Source organism: Amblyraja radiata, chromosome 1 (genome assembly GCF_010909765.2).
Source record: "Amblyraja radiata isolate CabotCenter1 chromosome 1, sAmbRad1.1.pri, whole genome shotgun sequence".
NCBI lineage: Eukaryota > Metazoa > Chordata > Chondrichthyes > Rajiformes > Rajidae > Amblyraja > Amblyraja radiata.
This window is the reverse complement of record NC_045956.1, coordinates 168,075,774-168,099,675: the sequence shown is the minus strand read 5'-3', so window position 1 is coordinate 168,099,675 and position 23,902 is coordinate 168,075,774. Positions and strand designations below refer to the sequence as shown.

At 45.4% G+C, this 23,902-nt stretch overlaps 1 protein-coding gene across 1 annotated transcript in view; it reads left to right on the top strand.

The window, feature by feature from the left end:
- The window catches only part of polr1a (RNA polymerase I subunit A), a 151,741-nt gene that overhangs the window by 28,357 nt on the left and 99,482 nt on the right, over positions 1–23,902 (top strand). Inside the window, exons 11-12 of the mRNA XM_033039941.1 lie at positions 974–1,096; positions 19,950–20,177. Coding sequence (XP_032895832.1) covers positions 974–1,096; positions 19,950–20,177 — 351 coding nt within the window. The remainder of the gene's footprint in view (positions 1–973; positions 1,097–19,949; positions 20,178–23,902) is intronic.

The following is a 23,902-nucleotide window of genomic DNA, read 5'->3' as shown; positions in this document are numbered from 1 at the left end:
ATACAGAACAGGCCATTCGGTCCACCGAATCTGTGCTGACCAGCTATCCCTGCACACCAACACTATCCTACACACACTGGGGATGGATCCCTTGTCATGATTGCTGCTAATCTTAGGTGCTGACTTTGCCTCTGTTTTTCTTTGTTTTGTATTTCCATTCTGAATGTTACTGAATAGCTGCAGAAATATAGATCTGCAGCCCAACAGTAGCTATGTTGCCACGGTAACAGTGGACTCAACGTTAGAGATACGGCATAGAACAGGTCCTTCCGCCCATCAAGACCATGCCCACCAGAGCTGCCCGCACACTAGTTCTATCCCGCACACTAGGAACAATTTCACAGAAGCCAGTTCACCTGCAAATCTGTACGTCTTTGGGATGTGGGAGGAACCGAGAGCATCCGGAGAAAACCCACATGCAGAACGTACAAACTACAGACAGCACCCATAGTTAGAATGGAACCCAAGTGTCTGGCGCTGTAAGGCAGCAACTCTACCACTGTGCCGCCAAAGTACGCTGCTCAAGTGACTCATACCGTTGGCTTGTATGCTGCCCAAATGTTCATACCGTTTTCTGCGGTAAGGAATTTTTCTACAATGGTTAAATGTACATCTTGGGATTCTGCCTTGCAATACCAGAGGTTGCAGCTGGAGGCAGCAAGCTCGATTTGGGGGTGTCTATGTGATTTGAATGGCATTGTTCCATGACAAAATGATTCTGATTTGGCCGAGGAGAATCGGCACCAGAATTATAACCAGCATTTGATGTGTTAGTGCCGAATAAAACTAGATTCAGATTCAAGCCAGGTACTTTTCCCATTTTCTGATAGTGTTGGCTGTGTTTTGCATTGCTTCTCCTTCATAATGGACAAGTGTACTGGGGAATTTGATCTTTCAACATCTTTGTGTTGGTGGAAAAGCATGATATGAGATTTAGTGTCTCCAATAATCATCACACTTTTCATAAATACAGATCTTGGAAAAGAAGGATGGGCTCTTCCGCAAGCACATGATGGGGAAACGTGTGGATTACGCTGCCCGGTCTGTCATCTGCCCCGACATGTACATCAACACCAATGAGATCGGTATCCCCATGGTAATGTATTTACAAATGTCCTGGTAGGCAGGCACTGCTTGTAAATCTCCTTTGTGGTGAATTTAGACCTCTGGCACTGACGCACTTCATCTCCCTCCCTCCCCTGTGTCCACCAATCCATCTCTAGGGCAGCACAGTGATGCAGCCATAGTGTTGCTGTCTTACAGCGCCAGGGACCTAGGTTTGGTCCTGTCTGCAGGTGCTGTCTGCATGGAGTGTATATGTTCTCCCACCGATGCTCTCCCATCTGCCTCTATTTCTCTCTCTCTCTCTCTCTCTCTCTCTCTCGCTCTCGCTCTCTCTCTCTCTCTCTGTCTCTCTTCCACTGGTTGGAGTTCACCTTAATTTGGATGGTGCAAAATTTGTTACTCACTGACGTGCCATCTCTTTATCTCTGGCTCTCACTGTCAGATCATCTCTCTCACTGTCAGACGCCATCTCTCTGTCACTGGAGATAGTTTGCAGTAAAGAAATGGGAAGCCAGATATTTGTTGGTGTTGTTTCTGCTGCAAAACTGAAGTCAGAGGGAGAAGAGGAATGTTGCTACCAGTTAAGGGCCTGTCCCACTTGGCCGTCATTTACGCGACCTCCAAAAATTTGATCGTCGCGTTGTGACGCAGGGGTAGCGTGTGGGTAGCGCGGGACGGGCGCATGGAGAGGCGTGGAGGAGTATGGACTTGCGCGCTCCAGGCGTATCGCTTACACACGCGGACGTACTGCGGTCGCACGCTGACATCCTGACCTCGTTCGTGTAGTGCGTGGTGACGCATGATTACGTCACCGTGCGTAACCATGCGCCGCCGCCAGCAGCCCATATGAAGTCGGCCACAATGAGAAAATAATTACGCCGTAAGCATCAATGCTTTCAGATTAATGCCTTCAGAGAAACACCCTAATAAGTTTTTTTGAAACATCCTTAGTAAAAGATGTTTCAAAAGTTAACATCCAGGTAAGGATTGCAGATTTTATATCCTAAAAGAACCACCACCAAATTCGTTTTTTTAAAAAAAATAACCCCCAACAATTTTACTAACACCATTTAAAAAAAAATGTGCAAACTAATTCTTAAGCTGGGTTCAAACCCTCAAACTGCTATAATGAAATACAATGTTGTGTTTGTTGGGAGTATTGCAGAAAGTTTGAAAGTAAATGAATTTTTCCAGCAAACAATAATTTTATCAATCTTTCACTTAACAAATGATGTCAATACACTGACTAATTCTACTTGCAGAGCAGATAAAATATTTGAAGGCGCATGATGACGGGTGATCACTACAGGCCTGTCGCGTAAATGACAGCCAAGTGGGACAGGCTCTTAAAAATCTGCTCTTTAAAAGACAAAGGATTTTAAAAAATGGCGGGAAGAAGTTAGAGTTGCAGTATCAGAGAGCTAATGGTGGAGGCGGGACATTAGAGTGAAGCAGGCGTCCGATTGTCTTAGCTGGAGATAGTTTGCAGCAAATAAAAAGGAAGCCAGACTAGCGGAGTGACTGGTTGGGAGCGGCCATATGGAGGAAAAGTGCATCTTGAGGCTTTGGATCAAGAGACTTCGGAGAGTAGGGCTGAGGAGAGAGGAGTGGACCAGTCAGTTCCAAAGGAACTGCAAGTAGGAAGTTTCCGAAGATTTGGTAGATACGGAAAGGAGACATGCAGGACCACGCAATGCGCTGCAGCTGCATGATGTGGGAGCTGGTGGACCCCCTTGGTGAATCCTGGTGACCTGGTTAATTGAAAAACTAAGACTAAAAGTGGACCGCCTGGAGTCTGAACTTCAAACGCTGAGGCACATCAGAGACGGGGAGAATTACCTGAACGCTTTGTTTCTGGAGGCAGTTACCCCTGCTGGAGTAACTGCTTCCAACATGGCCCGTGGTGGCGTAGATGGTGTGACTGCCAGAGAGGCAGGCAGTAGTACAGTTAGAAGACTAAAGGAAGGATGAGCAACTTGACCAGGGCACCGTGTATCAGTGGGCCATTCGAGAGGGAACAGGAAAGAAAAACATAATTGTCATTGTGGATCGTATAGTTAGATCCATTGACATTGCTCTCGATCGAGAGTCCCGAAGGCTGTGTTGCCTGCCCGGTGCCTGGGTTTGGGACATCTCATCTGACCTGCAGAGAAACTTGGAGTGGGAGGGAAAAGATCTGGTTGTCGTGGTCCATGTGGGTACCAATGATATAGGTAGAACCAGGAAAGAGATTCTGTTACTGGGACTGAATTTACTGTGAGCAAGTTTGGGGCCCCATCTCTGAGGAAGAATATGCTGGCTCTGGAGAGGGTCCAGAGGAGGTTTACAAGAATGAATCCAGGAATGAGTGGGTTAGCTTTTGACAGCACAGGGCCTCTACCTGCTAGTGTTTAGAACGGGGGTCGGCAACCTGGTTCATAGGGGCCAGGATGCATGTCTGTGAGCAGATGGCGGGCCACATCTATCACGTGTACACGTGGATCCCGCCCCTTCGAGGACGCTACCCGGAGCACTGGCCCCTAGTTACGGGCGCTCACGAACATGGCGCAACTACGGACCATTGCGTTGGCTCTGTCCTGAAGGCAGTGGCTCAAATACTCACACTCACTCATCCCCGGCTTATTGACAACCCCGATCCCGACAGTGAAGCCCACACACAGAAGGTGCGCGGCCGTGCCGCCGGCTTTGCGCAGGATGCTGTACAGCCAGAGCTCCGTGCTCGGCCCTGCTCGGCAGCTCTGGCATGGTGGCCGCCTGTGCAGGCCTCCTACGTCTCGCGTCACCGCGCCTGGGCGCTGCGGCCTCGGGAGGTACCAGAGTTGACTGAAGTCTGTGGGCCAGGTAATTACGGGGAGAAAAAAAAATACACCTGCCGGCCGTATGATTTCGGGTTACGGGCCGCATTCGGCCCAGGGGACATATGTTGCCGACCACTGGTTTAAAAGGTTGAGGGAGGACCTCATTGAAAGTTATAGAATAGTGAAAAGCATAGAGAGAGTGGATGTGGAAAGGATGTTTCCACTGGTGGGAGTCTAGGACCAGAGGAAGAACTTTTTTAGTCAGAGGGAAGTTAATCTGTGGAACTCATTGCCCCAGCGGGTTGTGGAGGCTACGTTAGTGGATAATTTAAAGGCAGAGACACACAAATTCTTGATTAGGAAGGGTATCAAGGAGAAAGCAGGAAAATTGGATTAGGAAGCAAAGATCAGCCATGATTGAATGGTGGAGTAGACTCGATGGGCCGAATGGCCTAATTCTACTCCTATAACTTGTGAACTTGTGCGAAAGGAATTTGAACAGCTAGGTATCTAATTGAAAAGCAGAACCAAGAAGGTAATTATCTCTGCATTGCTACCTGAGCCATGTGCAAATTGGCTCAGGTAGCAATGACTACCTGAGATGACTAGAGAGTTGAACGTGGCTCAAAGACTGGTGTGGAAGTAGTGAGTTTGAATTTGTGGGACATCGGCAGCAGTATTGGAGAAGGAGGTAACTGTTCCGATGGGACGGACTCCACTTGAACCCAACTGGGACCAGACTCTTGGCAAACCGTATAAGCAGGGCTGTGGATAGAACTTTAAACTAAATAGTGGGGGAGTGGGGGTCAACAAGTCAGAAATATAAGGGTGGAGTTATAAGGGAATGAAAGTGCAGGAAAAGTTACACAGTCTCTGGAATTAATGGGACGGTAAGTTTAAGAAGGGATAAAAGAGTAAAGTCAGGTAAAATTAGGACCGGTGTGAGGGGAGGAGAATACCAAATTAATGGAAACTATAGGCCGGTTAGTCTGACTTCGGTGGTCGATAACATTTTGGAGTCCTTTATAAAGGATGAGGTTACGGAGTACTTAGAGGTTCACGATAAAATAGACCGAAGACAGCATGGTTTTGCGAAGGAGAGATCTTGCCTGGCAAATCTGCTGGAATTCTTTGAAGAAGTAAATAGCAGGAGAGTCAGTAGATGTTGTTTACCTAAATATTCAAAAAACCTTTGATAAGGTGCCACACGAGAGGCTGCTAAGGAAGATTGGAGCCCATGGTATGAAATGGCAGTTACTAGCATGGATATCGGGTTGGCTGGATGGCAGAAGGCAAAGAGTGGCAATAAAGGTTATTTTGTCTGGTTGGCTGCCAGTGACTAGCGGAGTTCTTCAGGGATCGGTGCTGTTCACGTTGTGGCCAAGTGCTGAGGGGCAGATAGTTTAGGGGCAGGGACTCTGCAGAAGGGCTTGGATAGGTTTGGAGAGTGGTCAGAGAAATGGCAGATGGAATATAGTGTAGCAAAATGTGGAGTCATGCATTTTAGTAGTTGGAATAAAGGCGTAAATGATTTTCTAAATGGGGAGAGAATCCAGAAATCAGAGGTGCAAAGGGTTCCCAAAAAGTTAATTTGCAAATCGAATTGGTAATAAAGAAGGCAAACTCAATACTATCATTTCACGAGGTCTTGTATACAAAAACAGGGATGTAATGCTGAGAAATCCTGCTATCCAGCTAGCTTTTTACCTAGCACTCTAGCTGTCTAGCAATCCAACTAACTAGCCAGCTAGTGGGTCGAGGCCCTTCTTGCTATCCAGCTCGCTGGCTATTTATCTAGATCTCGAGCTATCTAGCTGGCTATCTCGCTATATATCAATCTACTTATGGCTATTTAGCTTTCCAGCTATCCCCTTATCCACTGACCTGCTTATCTAGCTAACGAGCTCTGTACCCTCCCCTAATTTCCCATTTACTGGTGCCTTCCCCTAGTTCCCCATTTACAGGTGCTCTCCCCTAACTACCCATTTAGAGTCATGGTCATACGGTCATCCATGTCCTATCCATGTACTTGCTAAATGTTTCTTAAAGGTTGCGATAGTCCCTTCAGAATCCTATTAAATCTTTTCCCCTTCACCTTAAACCTATGTCATCTGGTTTTTGATTCCTCTATGAACAAGAAATTGTGCATCTACTTGATCTATTCCTCATCCTCCAAGATATAGTCCAAGCCTAGTCAACCTCTCCATATAGTTCAGACCCTCAAGTCCTGGCAACATCCTTGTAAACCTTCTCTGTACCCTTTCCAGCTTGACAATTAGTCCCTATAACATGATGCCCAGAACGGAACACATTACTCTAAATGTGGCATCACCAACGTTTTATATAACTGCAACATAACCTCCCAACAATAATTCTCAATAAGTTCTCAATAATGTGGCAAAAGTCTTTTTGACCACCCTATCTACCTATGACTCGACCTTCAAGGAACTATGTACCTGCACTCCTAGATCCCTCTGCTCTACAACCTCCCCAGATCCCCACCATTCACTGTGTAGGTCCTGCCCATGTTAGACTTCCCAAAATGCAATACATCATATTTCTCTGTATTAAATTCCATCAACCATTCCTCAGTCCACCCGGTCAACTGATCAAGATCCTGCTGCATTTTGTCACAACCATCTTCACTATCTCCAAAACCACCCACTTTTGTATCATCTTCCAACTTGCCGCGTACATTCTCATCCTAATCATTGATATAGATGACAAATAGTAACAGGCCCAACACCGAACGCTGAAGCACACCACTAGTCACAGACCAGTCCGAAGCAACTTTCCACCATCACCATCATCCTTCCATGAAGCCAATTCAATATTCTTTCCATTCAGCTATCTCTCATTGGTTCCCTACTCTTCCCTAATTACCCATTTAGTGGTGCTCTCCCCTAATTACCCATTTAGTGGTGCTCTCCCCTAATTACTCATTTAGTGGTGCTCTCCCCTAATTACCCATTTACTGGTGCTCTCCCCTAATTATCCATTTATTATTTTTTTTTAATTAATATTTTTATTAGAAGCAGTGTACAGTAGTATAAACCGCGTCATATGACAAAATACATTTAATGTACATCTTCCATTTTAAATGTAACAAAAAAGTAGAACAAGAGAGAAAGAGCGAGAAAGAGAGAAAGTGAAAGAAATAGTGAATGTGTAAACCTCTAGACCACCAATAGTGTAGTCCAGGAGTGAATAAGTAAAAGCCTATAGAAGAATAAGAAGACAAAAACAAAAAATAATAAAGGGAAAAAAAAAGGGACCATTACGTGTTGATATACCTGCTTCATTCTCACCACAACCATCCGCATACCGTCCGTAAATTGGTTTAATTCCGAAGTTGTGTTGCGCTGCGCCATACTATACTTGTAATGAATCAAGGAAAGGAGACCATATCTTTAAAAATTGCTCTGATTTTCCTGCTAAGATGAGTCTCATATCTTCAAGATGTAGCGTCTCAGACATGCTTGTGATCCACATTTTAAGAGTTGGGGTGGATGCGTTTTTCCTACGTATAAGTTTTTTTTGCCATTATCAGGCCGTAATTGAGGAAACGTCTTTGAAATATTGATAGCTCAGAGCAGGCTCCTGTTGTTCCAAAAATAATAAATTCTGTGTGGGGGTCCAGTTTTGTTTTTAATAATTTTGAGAAGATTTCAATGATTTCTTTCCAAAATTTATGGAGTTTTATGCAAGAGGCGAAGGAGTGTGTTATAGTTGCTTCTTGAGATAAACATTTATCGCAGATGGGAGATACATTTGGGAAAATTTTGTTCAGTTTCGTTTTTGAGTAATATAATCTGTGTAGTATTTTAAATTGGATTAGAATATGTCTTACATTAATCGAACAATTATGTACATATAAAATATATTTTTCCCATCTGTCTTTGGAAATATTTAAGCTTAATTCCTGTTTCCACTCTCTTCTAATTACATCTGACGATGGAATTTCTATATTTAGAATGATATTGTACAAGTATGATATTAAATTATTTGACTGCGTTTCTATTTATACCTTCATCTAATATATCTGGCAACAGAGTTTGGTATTCGTGGGTATATTTTTCAAATAAACTCGAATTTGAAGATATCTAAAATATTGGTTACCTTTCAGACTGTATTTTAATTGTAATTTCTGAAATGATAAAAGGTTTCCCATTTCGTACAAATCTCCAACCTTTTTAATTCCTAGTCTTTCCCAATGAATAAACGTTTTATCTATAATAGATGGTTTGAATGACGGATTATTAGCTATTGGAGAAAGAAGAGATAGATTTCTTAGTATAAGAGTAAATTTTACTTGTCTCCAAATTCGTAAAGTGCTATGAATAATCGGGTTTTTCTTGTATACTGTATTCTTCAAATTTATTGGGGAGAGAAGGATCGCGCCTATGTTAAAAGACGAGCAATCATCTCTCTCCATTACTAACCAATTTACCTGTTGTCATGAATTGTCCAGCCAGTGAATTACATTTTTAATATTCACTGCCCAATAATAGTAGAAGAAATTGGGAAGCGCCAATCCACCGATTTCTTTGGGTTTACATAAATGTTGTCTATGAATTCTGTGTGATTTATAATCCCAAATAAAATTTGTAATCTGGGAATCAAGTTTTAAAAAAAAAATTTTTAGGTAGATATGTTGATTGAAATAAATAGAGAATTTGTGGGAGAAAAATCATTTTTATGGCATTTATTCTGCCTATTAGAGACATCGGAAGTGTTTTCCAGAACTGAATCAGAGCGTTTAATTTAGTAACTAAAGGCAGGAAGTTTGCATTGAATAAAGAATTATATTTTCTGGTTACTTGAATACCCAGGTATTTAAATTTTTCTGTAGCAGTTCTAAAAGGAAATTTTAAAAGGTGTGTCGACTCTTGGGGTTTTATCGCCATAATTTCACTTTTATTCCAGTTTATTCTATATCCTGAGAAAGAACCGAACTCCTCTATTAGATTTAATATATTTGGTATACTAACGAGATTTTGTAATGTATAATAGTAAGATTAAACGAGAACTTACCAGTTTGAAGTTTGATCTGTATTTTATGAGGTGTTACGATGAGGGATTACGTGAAGAGCCCGCTCAGCACGCATGCGCGGCATACTTCAAAGCAGCCGTGTGGAATCACAGATAGACACAGTTATTGAAATAAACATAGTAAAGAAAAGGAGACATCAGTTATCAGTTTGACCCATATTATTGAGGGTGGGAGCGGAGGGCACGTAATCCCTCATCGCAACACCTCATAAAATACAGATCAAACTTCAAACTGGTAAGTTCTCGTTTAATCTTACTATTTTACTTCGGAGTCACGTGAGTGACTATGTGAAGATTTTAAAGCTCTGATTTCAAACCATGTAACAGTTATTACTTCACTCACTGCCGAAGTCCTTGATGGAGGAAGTGTGTTATCGTAATCAACCAATGAATCTGTTTGTAGAAAAACACAACGGTATTTTTTAACAATAACAACAAAGAAATTAAATTGCTCCCCTGGGCTTAAATTAAATATTTGCAGTCTGTAAATTTTTTTCTGCAAATAAAGCAGGTTTTGCCAACGGCTTATTATTAAAAGTTCTGAACGTTCTTTCCCCCGACCATCCTGCTGTAGCCAGGATGTGGTCTATAGGCACGTCCATTCTTTTGCCCGTCGACGTGGATGCTGCCCTGGTGGAGTGAGATTTGTACCTGTTAGTGTTTATCCCAGCAGCTTTTAGCACCTGCTTTAGCCATCTCGAAATGGTTTGGCTCGTCACCCGACCATACGGTTTTTTATGACTGACCCATAAGGCTTTTTCACTCCCTCGAATATTTTTGGTTGTGTCTATGTAGGACAGTAGGTGGGTCATGGCACATAACCGTGTTTCTGGCGGGTAAGCCCGGAATTCCACGACTGGATTAGGTGTTCCTGGTCTGCTCTGTTTGATCAGTCCCTGGATAATGACAGAGATCTGGTCTGGAGCTGTGATCATGTTGTCCAGTCGCAATAGGTGTAGTGACTGGACCCTCTGCAGATACAAGTGCCATCAACATGAGTGTTTTGAGCGTAGATTGTTCCAGGTTGAGGGATCTGGCTGGTGGCCATCCCCTGAGGTATGTCAGGACCACACTGACATCCCATATATGGGTGTACCTTGGTCTAGGGGGGTTAGAGTTGTAAATACCCTTCATTAGTTTGACCACCAGCTGGTGGGACCCCATGGCCTGTTGTCCTGGTGCTTGTTTTAAATAGACAGACAGGGCACTTCTAGCTGTGTTGATGGCACTGTAGCTGAGTCCTTCATCGTGGTGAAGGTTCGCCAGGAATTCCAGTATGTTGGTAACTGTAGCGGTTGAGTAGGTGGCCCCTGTATCCAAGCAGTACTTCTCCCACTTTTTGATGCTGGACAAGTACTGTTTTCTTGTGGATGTTCGGAGGGATGTCGTGGAGTAATGGGAACCATGGCTGTGTAGGCCAGTCGGGTACTATCAAAATACCTGAAGCAGAGTCCATTTGTATTTTGCGTAGTACCCGGCTGATGAGGCAGAAGGGAGGAAATGCATAGAAGAAGAAATTTCCCCAATCCAGCGCGAACGCATCTACCGCTGCTGCCTCAGGATCTGGTTCCCAAGCGACATACATAGGTACCTGGTGATTTAGCCTTGATACAAATAAGTCGATATCTGACGTGCCATATTGCTTAATAATCTTTGCAAACACTTTGGGGTTTAACATCCATTCGGTGTTGTCATTAAATTTGCATGACCTGGTGTCTGCCACTGTATTTAGCTTACCTGGCAGGTAAGTTGCTGATAGCCAAATGTCTTTCGACACACCATTGCCAAGTTGTGTTGACCAATTTGTCGCATGATATCGATTTTATGCCGCCCATGTGGTTAATGTAGGCCACCACCGTAGTATTGTCTATTTGTAACCGTACATGCAAGTGATGCATATTGGATGCATATGCTTTTAAACCATAAAAGGCACCTACCATCTCTAGATAGTTAATGCCCAGTGTAAGTAGTAATGATGACTCTAGGTTAGTCCATCTACCACCTATGCTGGATATGGAGTTAGTCGCTCCCCAGCCTTGAGCACTGGCATCTGTTTAGTTAACTAAAGTAGGGTTAATGATGATGATAGGGCTGAAACTATGCCAAACGTTTTCTGCCCACTACTGTAGTTCTGATATTGCTTCAGTGGGTAATTTCATGATACGATCATAATGACCTGCATGTCGGTTTAGTGCCTGTACCTTTGCTCGTTGTAAGTTTTGATAGTGCAAAGGTCCAAATTGTGTAGCCGGAAATGCTGCTACCATTTCCCCAATTACTCTTGCTACTTGTCGAATAGTTGGTCGCTCGTTGACCATTAAATTGTTGCATGATTGTGCCAATTCAGTTGTTTTGTCTTTTGGCAAAGTTACAGACATGTGGGCTGAGTTAATTGTGAAGCCCAAGTAGTCCATGGTTGTGGATGGCTTCAACTTAGATTTATCTGGATGTAAGGCAAATCCCAAGGTTTCGAACAACTGTTTGGTAGCTGACACAGCTGATATAGCCAATTCCATGGTCTTGCCTACTATTAAAATATCATCAAGATATGCCATGACGATATGTTTTTGTCTTCTTAATATTGCCAGGGCTGGTTTTAGTATCTTGGTGAATAATCTTGGGGCTGATGTTAAACTATTGGGTAATGCTTTAAACTGCCATTGCTGCCCCATCCAGGTAAATTTCAGGTATCTGCGATGATCCTTGTGAATGGGTACTGAATAGTAAGCATCTTTGAGGTCAATGCTTGCCATGAAGTGTCCTTTGGAAATCAGTTGTTTGGCAGTAACAAACGTTTCCATTTTCAAATGTACATACTTAACAAACATATTTAGTGAAGTTAAGTCAATGATGATGCGACACCCACCATCTTTTTTAGTTTTAGTGAATATATTTGACACAAATTCCAAGGGTTCATGTTTTGTTTTTTCAATGATACCCTTAGTGATTAGTCTCACCAGTTCAGCTTGTCCCTCTCGTTTCTCTTTAACTGAGAGGGAAAAGACCCACTGGGGTGAATGTTGAACTGGTGGCAATTTTTCTAGTAGAATAGAATAGAATAGAATAGAATGCTATTTATTGTCATTCAAACCTGGGTTTGAACAAAATTCCATTTCTACAGTTTTTTACATAAACATCCATCACAGTGAGTCTCCAACATCTCCTCACTGTGATGGAAGGCAAAGTCTTTATCTCTTCCCTTTGTTCCTTCTCCCGTGGTCCAGCAGTCCAACTGCAGTGTCGAGGCGAACTGGGGCTCCGATGTTAAAGCCCCCGGCGGGCGATGGTAAGTCCTGAGGCCGTTTAAGCCACGCCGGGCGATGTTAGGCCCCGATTCCACGGGAGAAGTCGCCGTTGCGGAGCTCGGAAAAGCGGTCTCCCACCAGAGACTTGGAGCTTCCGATGTTCCCGTCCACCGTACCTGTGGCCGGTGCCTCCGAACTCCAAAAGTTGGGTCGCAGCCGCACGCCACCACAGCTCTTCCCGCTCCGAAGTTGGCCAGCTCCGCGATGTCAGTTCCGCAGGCTCTGCAACTGGAGCCCTCGGGTTAGTCCCGGCCGGAGGTCACCGCCAGCTCCACGATGTTAGGCCCAACGACATCCGAGACCCGACAGGGAATAGTCGGGTCCCCGCACAGGGAAGAGATTAACGGTTTCACCAACAGCCCCCTCCACCACCCCCCACATATACACAGCTAAAAAAAATAATAAAAACTGACTCAAAGACATACATTTAACAAGACAAAAAAGAAAAGAAAAGACAGACGACTGTAGTCGAGCCGCTGCCGTTAGGCGCCGCCACTCCCAGTATACAGTATAAATTGTATTTTGTATCCAATAATGCTATTGAGTATATACTTGTCATTCGTGATAGACTCCCATGCTTCCTTAAACAGGTGTAATCTCCCCCCTGTTAGTATTGCGCCCCTACTTTCTATATGCTGGTTGGAACCAGACCCACCTACCTCCATGGTTATGGGTGTTCTGTCTCTTCCCAGACCAGCGAGTCTTGCGCGTTGTCTGACGTGGCGGTGATGTTTGGGAGTGGCGCATTTTCCATGGGGTCCGCTCTGGGCCTTGGTCTAAAAAAGACTTCAGGTGGTGATATGCGGACCCCGAGCTTTCACCAGTCCCATAGGGTAGACGTCGACTGGTGGACGCGATGGGGTGCTGCCGCTTGGGTATTGTTGTTTTGGGTTTGCTCGTCCCGGGGCCTGCCCTCATGAGACCGAAAGTTTTAGAGGCCTCTTCCATATCCTTTACTTTTTTCGTGAGGTCTTTGCCAAAGAGCAGTGTGTCTGGCTCAGTGGCTGGGGTTTTGCACAAACCCGCGAATTTTGGATTTAGGGCAGGTCTTATAATTTCTTTACGGAGGTTATTTATCTCGAACTGTGTGTTGCACAACAGCGCGAGAGTGTCCTGGTGGTTTGTGGTCATCTCCGTATTGTCCACAGAACGAGCAAATGATCTGATGGCTGACGTCAGGAGCCTGAGGATCTGCTGCAGTTTCAGCTCCTGGTTCCGAATATTTGTCCCGACGTGCCCCCAGATTTGGCTGTTGACAGCCGGCACTTTGAGAGATTCACAATTTTCTGGAGCTGTGTACAATTCTAAGGCCTCATTAACCACCTGCTCCTGTAGGGGCCTGTTGGAGAGGTGGTTAATGCTGGCCGCTAGTTTAGGCTCTAATGGCCTTCCTGCACGTGGGGCTGCCACGTAGCGGTCCACCACACCCAGCAGCACTTCCTGGTCCTGCACCCCTTGCATACTCCCGACTTCTTCAGCCAGCATCCCCTCTTCCTGACCAGCCCAGTCCTGGTCGCCTAAGCTGCCCTCGGGTGAGGAGGAAGCGATGGCCAGTGCACAAGGCACTGTGGAGGGAGTGCCTGAACTCCCCCTGCGAGACTGCGCCTCACGCAGCGAGTCTCGCTGGAGCACCTGCTCCAGGAGCCGCTCCGTGCGGCTCAGGCGGCTGTCTCTCCCCCGAACGGGTGGTGAGACGAGTCGGAAACCACCGGCCGATGCTCTTCCTGGTGGCTTTACAACCAGTCCGCTGCTCAGGCGCTAGCGGGACTGGGCTCGGCCCGGTGTCGGGGATGGCGGAGCGCCGGGTAAGCGGTCCTACCGCCTGCTGCCCCCCACAGATGGAACGCTCCTCCGTTGGAGTCGAGCGGGGGACAGATTTCTTCGAGAGCCTTTTCTTGATCGAACTTGATCGAACTTATGTCTGAAAAAATCAGAAGGCTCTCCTTGCAAAAGAAAAGCCGACCTCAGAGTAACTTACCTGACGGTCCGTCTTTTAAACTGCAGCGGGAGCGCCTGACTCCCGCTGCGGCCGCTGTTGCACTGCTGAACGCAATGCCGCGCATGCGTGCTGAGCGGGCTCTTCACGTAGTCACTCACGTGACTCTGAAGTTAAATAATACGTCATCTGCATATAATCTATATACTTTTAAAACTGTGTGTGTGTGTGTGTGTGTGTGTGTGTGTGTGTGTGTGTCTGTGTCTGTGTCTGTGTCTGTGTCTGTGTCTGTGTCTGTGTCTGTGTCTGTGTCTGTGTCTGTGTCTGTGTCTGTTTGTGGGTGTATGTCAGATTAAATTTTTGGCCTTTGATTCGCTGGTCCGACAAAACCACACGCAAAAACTCCGAGATTTTTGCCATTTCACTTTTACATTCGTAAATCCACTCCTCATTAAATTTTGTCGTTTTTATGTACGCATTTTTAATAAAATCCTTCCCCCCCCCCCCCCACAGCACTTCTAATTACAAATTTAGTGGTGCTCCCCACTAATTCTCTGTCTGTCTCTGTCTGTCCCTCTCCCACTTCCACCCCCCCACCGTCTTTCTCCCCCCCGTCTCTCTCCCCCCCGTCTCTCTCCCCGTCCCTCTCCCTATCCCCCCCGTCCCTCTCCCCCCCGTCCCTCTCCCCCCCCACGTCCCCCCCGTCACTCTCCCCCGTCACTCTCCCCCCGTCACTCTCCCCCCGTCACTCTCCCCCCCTTCATTCTCCCCCCCCGTCTCTCTTCCCCCCCCGTCTCTCTTCCCCCCCCCGTCTCTCTCTCCCCCCCCCCGTCTCTCTTCCCCCCCCGTCCTTCTCCCCGTCCCTCTCCCCGTCTCTCTCCTCCCCCCCCCCCGTCTCGTCTCCCCCCCGTCCTTCTCACCCGTCCCTCTCCCCTTCTCTCTTCCCGCCCCCGTCTCTCTTCCCCCCCCTTCCTCTCCCCCCTCTCTCTTCCCCCCTCACCTTCCCCCCCCTCTCTTCCCCCCTCCTTCTTCCCCCCCGTCTCTCCCCCCTCTCTCCCCCCCCCGCTCCCCCCCCCCTCTCTTCCCCCCCCTCTCTTCCCCCCCCCTCTCTTCCCCCCCTCTCTCTTCACCCCCCTCTCTTCCCCCCCCTCTCTCTTCCCCCCCCTCTCTTCCCCCCCCTCTCTTCTCCCCCCCTCCCCTCCTCTTCTTGGGCTCCCCCCCTCTCTTTCCCCCCCCCACTCTCTTCCCCCCCCCTCTCTTTCCCCCCCCCGCTCCTTCCCCCCCCTCTCTCCCCCCCCTCTCCCCCCCCTCTCTTCTCCCCCGCCCCTCTCTCCCCCCCTGCTCCTCTCCCCCCCTCTCTCTCCCCCCTCCCTCTCTCCCCCCCCTCTCTCTCTCCCCCCCCCTCTCTCTCACCCCCTCTCTCTTCCCCTCCACTCTCTCCCCCCCTCTCTCCCCCCCCTCTCTCCCCCCCCCTCTCTCCCCCCCCCTCTCTCCCCCCCCTCTCTCCCCCCCTCTCTCCCCCCCCCCTGTTTCTCTCCCCCTCTGTCTGTCTCTCTCTCATTCCCTCTCTGTTACTGTCAGCTTGCAAACTTTTTGCGTTATAAACAGTTCAGTGGAAGGGAAAATCACTTTACCCTTGGGTTAACCTGAATATCACAAATACATTGAAACATCAGTAGGTGGAGCTCTTTGACATTTTCTAGTCTTGCATTTAGGAATAGGAATGAACAGCTTCCAGTACATGAGAAGTTCACCACACTACTTGGGAGACTCTTAGCCCTTCCTTAACAGAGGTCCGCGACCAGTATCTTGAGAGCAGCAGTCTTGGTGACAATGAGAACGGAATGATTTAGAAACATCAAAACCTAGAAAATAGGTGCAGGAGTCGGCTATTCTACTGTGAACTGTGAGGAGGATGCTATGAGAATGCAGGGTGACTTGGACAGGTTGGGGGAGTGGGCAGATGCATGGCAGATGAAGCTTAATGCGGATAAATGTGAGGTTATCCACTTTGGTAGCAAAAACAGGAAGGCAGATTACTATCTAAATGGCGTCAAATTGTGAAAAGGGGAAGTGCAACAGGATCTGGAGGTCCTTGTACATCAGTCTATGAAAGTAAGCATGCAGGTACAGCAGGTAGTGAAGAAAGCGAATGGCATGTTGGCCTTTATAACAAGAGGAATCGAATATAGGAGCAAAGAGGTCCTTCTGCAGTTATACAGAGCCCTAGTGAGACCACACCTGGAGTATTGTATGCAGTTTTGGTCCCCTAATTTGAGGAAGGACATTCTTGCTATTGTGGGAATGCAGCGTAGGTTTACAAGGTTAATTCCCGGGATGGCGGGACTGTCATATGCTGAGAGAATGGAGCAGCTGTGCTTGTACACTCTGGAATTTAGAAGGATGAGAGGGTATCGCATTGAAACATATAAGATTGTTAAGGGCTTGGACACACTAGAGGCAGGAAACATGTTCCCGATGTTCGGGGAGTCCTGAACCAGGGGCCACAGTTTAAGAATAAGGAGTAAGCCATTTAGAACGGGGACGTGGAAACACTATTTCTCACAGAGAGTGGTGAGTCTGGAATTCTCTGCTTCAGAGGGCGGTGGAGGCAGGTTCTCTGGATGCTTTCAAGAAAGAGCTAGATAGGGCTCTTAAAAATAACGGAGTCAGGGGATATGGGGAGAAGGCAGGAACGGGTTACTGATTGGTGATGATCAGCCATGATCACATTGAATGGCGGTGCTGGCTCGAAGGGCTAAATGGCCTACTCCTGCACCTATTGTATATTGTCTATTGTCAAACTTGGAGATATCAGATTTAATTTCCTCGTCTAAATCGTTAATATATGTAAATAAATGGGGGCCCTGCACTGAGCCTTGCGGCACCCCACTAGTCAGTATTGGTAAATCCAATATTGTCAGCTCCTAATGCAGTCCTATTCATTTACTGTACAAAGAAAAACTAAGAACTCATCAAGTCAGACAATATCAGTGGGGAAGAAAGAGTTAAAGTTTAATTATATGCTCCTTCCATTGGAACTCATAGATTGTACTATTTATGTGATATCTTTACATTGGCCAGTAATAAACAAATTTTGCTGAGTTTGTCTGGCTATGTTGCTGATCCAAATCCTTTTTTGTATATTTTACTGTGCCATCTACATCTTACAATTCTTACAATTTTGTGTGATAAGAGTATTTTGCAAACATTTGCAAAGGTCTTGTTAGTTTGAACTTGATTTCTTCTTTCAATCTAAATCCCTGTCAGATTCCTAGATACTTTGTAATGTCGAAAGCAGTGAGTTCTCTAGTTTCTAATCCTTTATCCCTGGACCAACGCGACAAAAATGTAATTGGTGTGTTATCTCATTCCTGCTTATGGAATCATGATGTGTGAAAACTGGCTGCCTAGCAAATTACAGTAATTGCAGATTTTAAATTCAATTTGCAGAATTTAGCCAGATGTTTTGTGAATTCAGATTTGTTTCGTTTAGAGATACAGCACAGAAACTGACCCTTTGGCCTGCCGAGTCCGCACTGACCAGCGATCCCCGCACACTAACACTGTCCTACACGCTAGGGACAAGTTACAATTTTTACCAAAGTCAATTAACATATAAACCTGTACGCCTTTGGAGTGTGGGAGGAAACAGCTGCCTTGTCGAACGGCAAGTAGCTGCGTCTGCAGCCACATCATGCCATGAGATTAGGAAAATGAATTTCTGCTTGAAATCTGCCCTGTCTGACTACCATCTGTATATATTTCTTGATTCTTGTTTAGAACGAGTGTCAAGGGTTACGGGGAGAAGGCAGAAAAATGGCATTAGGTGGCAGCCATGACTAAATTCTACTTCTATAACTTGTCAACATAGAAACATAGAAAATAGGTGCAGGAGTAGGCCATTTGGCCCTTCGAGCCAGCACTGCCATTCAATATGTTTATGGCTAATCTTTCAAAATCAGTACCCCGTTCCTGCTTTCTCTCCATATCCCTTGATCCCGTTAGCCCTAAGAGCTCTATCTAACTCTTGAAAATATCCAGTGAATTGGCCTCCACTGCCTTTTGTGGCAGGGAATTGCACAGATTCACAATTCCCTGGGTGAAAATGTTTTCCTGCATCTAACCTGTCCAACCCCTTAATAATTTTACGTTTCTGTAAGATATCCTCTCATCCTCCTAAATTCCAGTAAATATAAGCCCAATCGATCCATTCACGCCATCCCCGGAATTAACCTGGTGAACCAACGCTGCACTCCCACTATAGCAAGAATGACTTTCCTCAAATTAGGAGACTAAAACTGCACACAATGCACCAGGTGTGGTCTCACGAGGCCCCTGTACTTGTTACCAGTGTAGACAGCCGACTGAATCTTTTCATAGTCTCCCACTATGATGCTTCCGATTATTGGAAGCATTCGGAATGATGACGTTTAAGGAAGTTCAGTCATCTTTTGTTCAATGTGGAACCAGGTCCTTCGGCCCAACTTGACCACACCGCCCGACATGTCCCAGCTACACTTGTCCCACCTGCCTGCGTTTGGTCCATATCCCTCCATACATGTCCTATCCATGTACCTGTCTAACTGTTTCTTAAATGTTGGGATAATCCCAGCCTCAACTACCTTCCTTGGCAGCTTGTTCCATATACCCACCACCCTTTGTGTGAAAGGGTGGTGGGTATATCAATCAACCATTTCCATCAACCATTCCTCAGCCCACTTGTGTGAAAAGTTCCCATTCAGTTCCCATTCAGTGCAGTTAATAAAAACAGAATAAATACATAAGCTTTAAAAAATTAAAATTACCATATCTAAAAAAATAGGCCTAAAAAGTACAATAAAATAAAAACAGACATTCAGACCGAACAGTGCTTTGACAGGTGCCTAGCTGTCCTGGTATGGGCGAGGTTAAATGTGTTGATGTATGATATATGGGGAGGGGACACAGTCCATTAACCAGTCTTATTGCCTGTGGGAAGAAGCTGTGTAGCATCCTGCTGGTTTTGCAGCTGATGCTCCTGTACCTCTTCCCAGATGGCAGAATGGAGAAGATGTGGTGTGATGGATGATAGGGGTCCTTAATAATGGAGATGGCTCTGCTGATGCTCCGCTTCTTATAGATCTCCAACAGGAAAGGGAGTGGGGCACCAATGATCCTGCTGGCCGTCTTCACTATCGTGTTGAGTTGGTTTTGCTCATAAGCCTTGCAGCTCCCAAACCAGGAAGTGATGCCGTAGGCCAATATACTCTCGACCTTCAAGGAACCATTCACTTGCATTCCTAGATCCCTCTGCTCTACAACACCCCCCCCCCCCCCCCCCAGAGGCCTATGTGTAGGTCCTGCCCTTGTTGCAGGTCCCAAAATGTAAAACCTGACATTTCTCTGTATTAAATTCCATCAACCATTCCTCAGCCCACTTGACCAAGCGATCAAGCCCTGCTGCAATATTTCACAAACATCTTAACCACCCACTTTTGTATTGATTTGCATGAAATAGTTAATGTGTTCATTCTGACCCCTATAACATTGGAACAGATCCTTCAGCCCACAAATGTCTGCCAAACATGATGCCAAATTATTTCCTTCTGCCTGCATGTTATCTAATCCCACCATTCCCTACATACCAATGTGCCTATCTAAAAGCCTCTCATCTGCCTTAAATACCCTGTTTATAATTGTTCCATGTTAACAATGATACACTTTTTTTTCAGTTTGGGTGTGCTACCCATGGATGTCGATAATGGTGCGAGAGTCTAAATTACTTTTTCTGCCCTTTTTATTTTTTTGAAGGTCTTTGCTACAAAACTGACTTATCCTCAACCAGTGACACCTTGGAACGTGCAGGAGCTGAGGCAGGCAGTGGTAAATGGGCCGAATATACATCCAGGGGCTTCCATGGTCATCAATGAAGATGGAACACGGACTATTCTCAATGCAAGCAATACAAGCCAGAGAGAGGCCATCGCCAAACAACTACTGACTCCCAGTACTGGAGAGCAGAACTCAGGGTTGAAAATTGTAAGTGGGAGTCATTGAAAATGAAAAGTTTTCAAGTTGATTTTATTTATCTATCTGTCTATCTATCTATCTGTCTGTCTGTCTGTTCTTGACCGGTTTTGGCCATCTGTGATGCGATTTCCGAGAGAACGCCGCCACCTACGGCCGTCATTTTTGGCCACCTCGCTCAGAGCCCCCCTCCGCCGCATGTGTGCCGAGGATTTTTCCCGTCGATTAAAAATGACAGAGATATTAATGTTTTAACAAAATTCCCCATTCTCTCTGCTGCCCCCACTGGCGGCAGGGGGGAGGGACTATAAAACCAGGAAGTGGTGTGCCACACAGTCTCTTCAAGATGGAGGAAGGCAGAGGGTCACTATTGGTTCTAAAATGGTTCATACTAGCGCTCCAGACTTGAAGTTGAAAGGCATTACTTTGACTTGAAGTTGAAAGGCACTACTTACTGCAAATGGTGGCTTGGGTGTGGCTTGAAGTTGAAAGACACCACTTATTGCAAATGGTGGCATGAAGTTGAAAGGCACTACTTACTGCAAATTATGGCTTGGGAGCTTTGACTTGAAGTTGAAAGGCACTACTTCCTGCAAATGATGGCTTGGGTGTGGCTTGAAGTTGAAAGGCACTACTTACTGCAAATGGGGGGCGTGGGTGCATTGGCTTGAAGTTGAAAGGCACTACTTACTGCAAATTGTGGCTTGCAGTTGAAAGGCACTACTTACTGCAAATGGTTGGCTTGGGTGCAATGGCTTGAAGTTGAAAGGCATTACTTACTGCAAATGGTGGCATGAAGTTGAAAGGCACTACTTACTGCAAATGGTGGCTTGGGTGCTTTGGCTTGAAGTTGAAAGCACTACTTACTGCAAATGGTGGCCTGGGAGCTTTGGTTTGAAGTTGAAAGGCACTACTTACTGCAAATGGTGGCTTGGTTACTTTGGCTTGAAGTTGAAAGGCACTACTTACTGCAAATGGTGGCTTGGGAGCTTTGAAGTTGAAAGGCACTACTTCCTGCAAATGATGGCTTGGGTGTGGCTTGAAGTTGAAAGACACCACTTACTGCAAATGGTGGCATGAAGTTGAAAGGCAATACTTACTGCAAATGGAGGCTTGGGTGTGGCTTGGGTGTGGCTTGAAGTTGAAAGACACCACTTACTGCAAATGGTGGCATGAAGTTGAAAGGCACTACTTACTGCAAATGGTGGCTTGGGAGCTTTGACTTGAAGTTGAAAGGCACTACTTACTGCAAATGGAGGCTTGGGAGCTTTGGCTTGAAGTTGAAAGGCACTACTTACTGCAAATGATGGCTTGGGTGTGGCTTGAAGTTGAAAGGCACTACTTACTGCAGATGGTAGCTTGCACTAAAAAATTGTTTGCCAACCGCCAAAAAAAAAAAACTACATAGAAGAACATAGAAGAAGATGGTAGCTTGGGTGCAATGGCTTGAAGTTTAAATGCATTACTTACTGCAAATGGGGGCGTGGGTGCATTGGCTTGAAGTTGAAAGGCACTACTTACTGCAAATTGTGGCTTGAAGTTGAAAGGCGCTACTTACTGCAAATGGTGACATGAGGTTGAAAGTCACTACTTACTGCAAATTGTAGCTTGGGTGCTTTGGCATTAAGTTGAAAGGCACTGCAAATGGTGGCATGAAGTTGAAAGGCACTACTTACTGCAAGTGGTGGCTTGGGAGCTTTGGTTTGAAGTTGTAAGGCACTACTGTAAATGCACTTACTTCCTGTTTGCACTGTATATTGATTTTAGATAAAACGCTACCACTTACGGCTGTGATTTTTGGCCATCTTACTCAGTCCCCCTCCGCTGAGCAGGTGCAGAGAATTCTTCCCATCAATGAAAAATAAAAGTGTTATTAGTTTTTTTTTAAATGTTGAGAATCTCTCGTCAATCACTCCATGAGAGCCACACCTTTTCCGATCGGGGGGAGGACAATATAACAACAGGACAAAAATGAATGGTGTTAAGATCGATTAATGGGCCAGGAAGCAATCTGGTTGTGTCGAAAGTACATGGATTTCTGATACAATGCGTGTTTCCATAACTAATTGGATATAATGCGGCTGATGAATGAGGGGACACCATTTGTATCATGCGGAACAAATTAGTTATAACGCTATTTCCACCGGGGACTAGAAAACTACTTAAAAGTTATTTTGGAAATTGACCAAACACAAAATGCCGAAGGAAGTCAACGGGTCTGGCAAAGTCTGTTTGACTCTTTGAAGAAAGGTCCTGACCCAAAACATTGCCTGTCCATTCCCTCCATAGATGCTGCCTGACTTACTGAATTCCTCCAGCAGTTGATGTTTTGCTCAAGGTTCCAACATCTGTTATTCTTTTCTGTCTATGTAGCCTTGAATATTTTTAGCCTGCAGTAACAAAATAAACTTCTAGTTATTTAAATAGTCTTTGCTTTTGAATATGCCAAGCTAACTTTGTAATTGCAAGTCTGAAACCCTCTCTAGCCCCCAAAACCTTTTCTCCATTGTCAGAATTGTTTTTATAATGCAATTTTCTATAAAGCGAATACAACTATCATATTATAGCAGAACTACCTTTACCACTGTAGCACTTCACAACCTGTTTTACAATGAACAGAATTTCAGTGAAGCCAATATTAAAGCAAGGTTTAAACCCGAGTCCAGGGATTTCTCTATCCTCGTGCTCCTATGTAGAACTATCAGTGATACTGACTTTCCAATGAGATATTTAACTGAGTGTCGGCGTTCCACCTCTGCTGGATGGTAGTGAAAGGCGTGGTAAGCAATTCCAGACTCCTGACCTATATCTACCCAATTAACTATTTAGAAAAAAAATGATCTGCTCACTATCTTACGGCAAGGAAATAGGTCCTTTACACCCAACCCGTTCTATTTGCCTGCATTTGGTCGATATCCCTCTAAAGCTTTCCTACTCGTAGACCTGTGTTTTAAATGTTATTGTACCTATCTCAACTACCTCCTCTGGCAGCTCATACACTTCACACTCTGAGTGGAAAAGGTTGCTCCTTGGGTTACTATTAAATCTTTCCCCTCTAACCTTGAACCGATGTCTTCTTGATTCCCTGACTCTGGGTAAAAGACTTTGTGCATTCACCCTATCAATTCCATTCCTAATTTTAAACACTTCTATAAGGGCCAACGGAATCACGGGATATGGGGAGAAAGTGGGAACGCGGTACTGATTTAGGATGATCAGCCTGATCATATTGAATGGCGGTGCTGGCTCAAAGGGCTAAATGGCCTACACCTATTTTCTATGTTTCTAAGATCACTCCTCAGCTTCCTGCACTCCAAGAATTAAAGTCCTAGCATGCACAATCTCATTTCAAAAGTCTTGTTACAAAAAATGCAGCTTTTCTTACAATGCTTACAATAGTGACTCTGCTGCCAATTCACTGCGATTGATCTATAGACGTTTGGAAAGTGCTGTAAAAGATGCTGCATAGTTAAAAGCCTTTCTTTCTTGCACAGGATGTTATGTTTGCGACAGGGAAAGAATGAGCAGTCTCAGGTTATTAGAGCTAAGAATGCACAAGATGGAGAGGATCTAGAATACCCATCTGCCCCAATCTCTCTCAGAAAAATGACCTATTTTCGTCCTGCCTTTCCCTAATAACTTCCTGTTGGTTATTACACAGCAGTTGAATACTGTAGGGGGAGTTGCACATCACTCCCTCTTCTCCCCACTCCCACCAGGCAGGGTCTCCCACATAC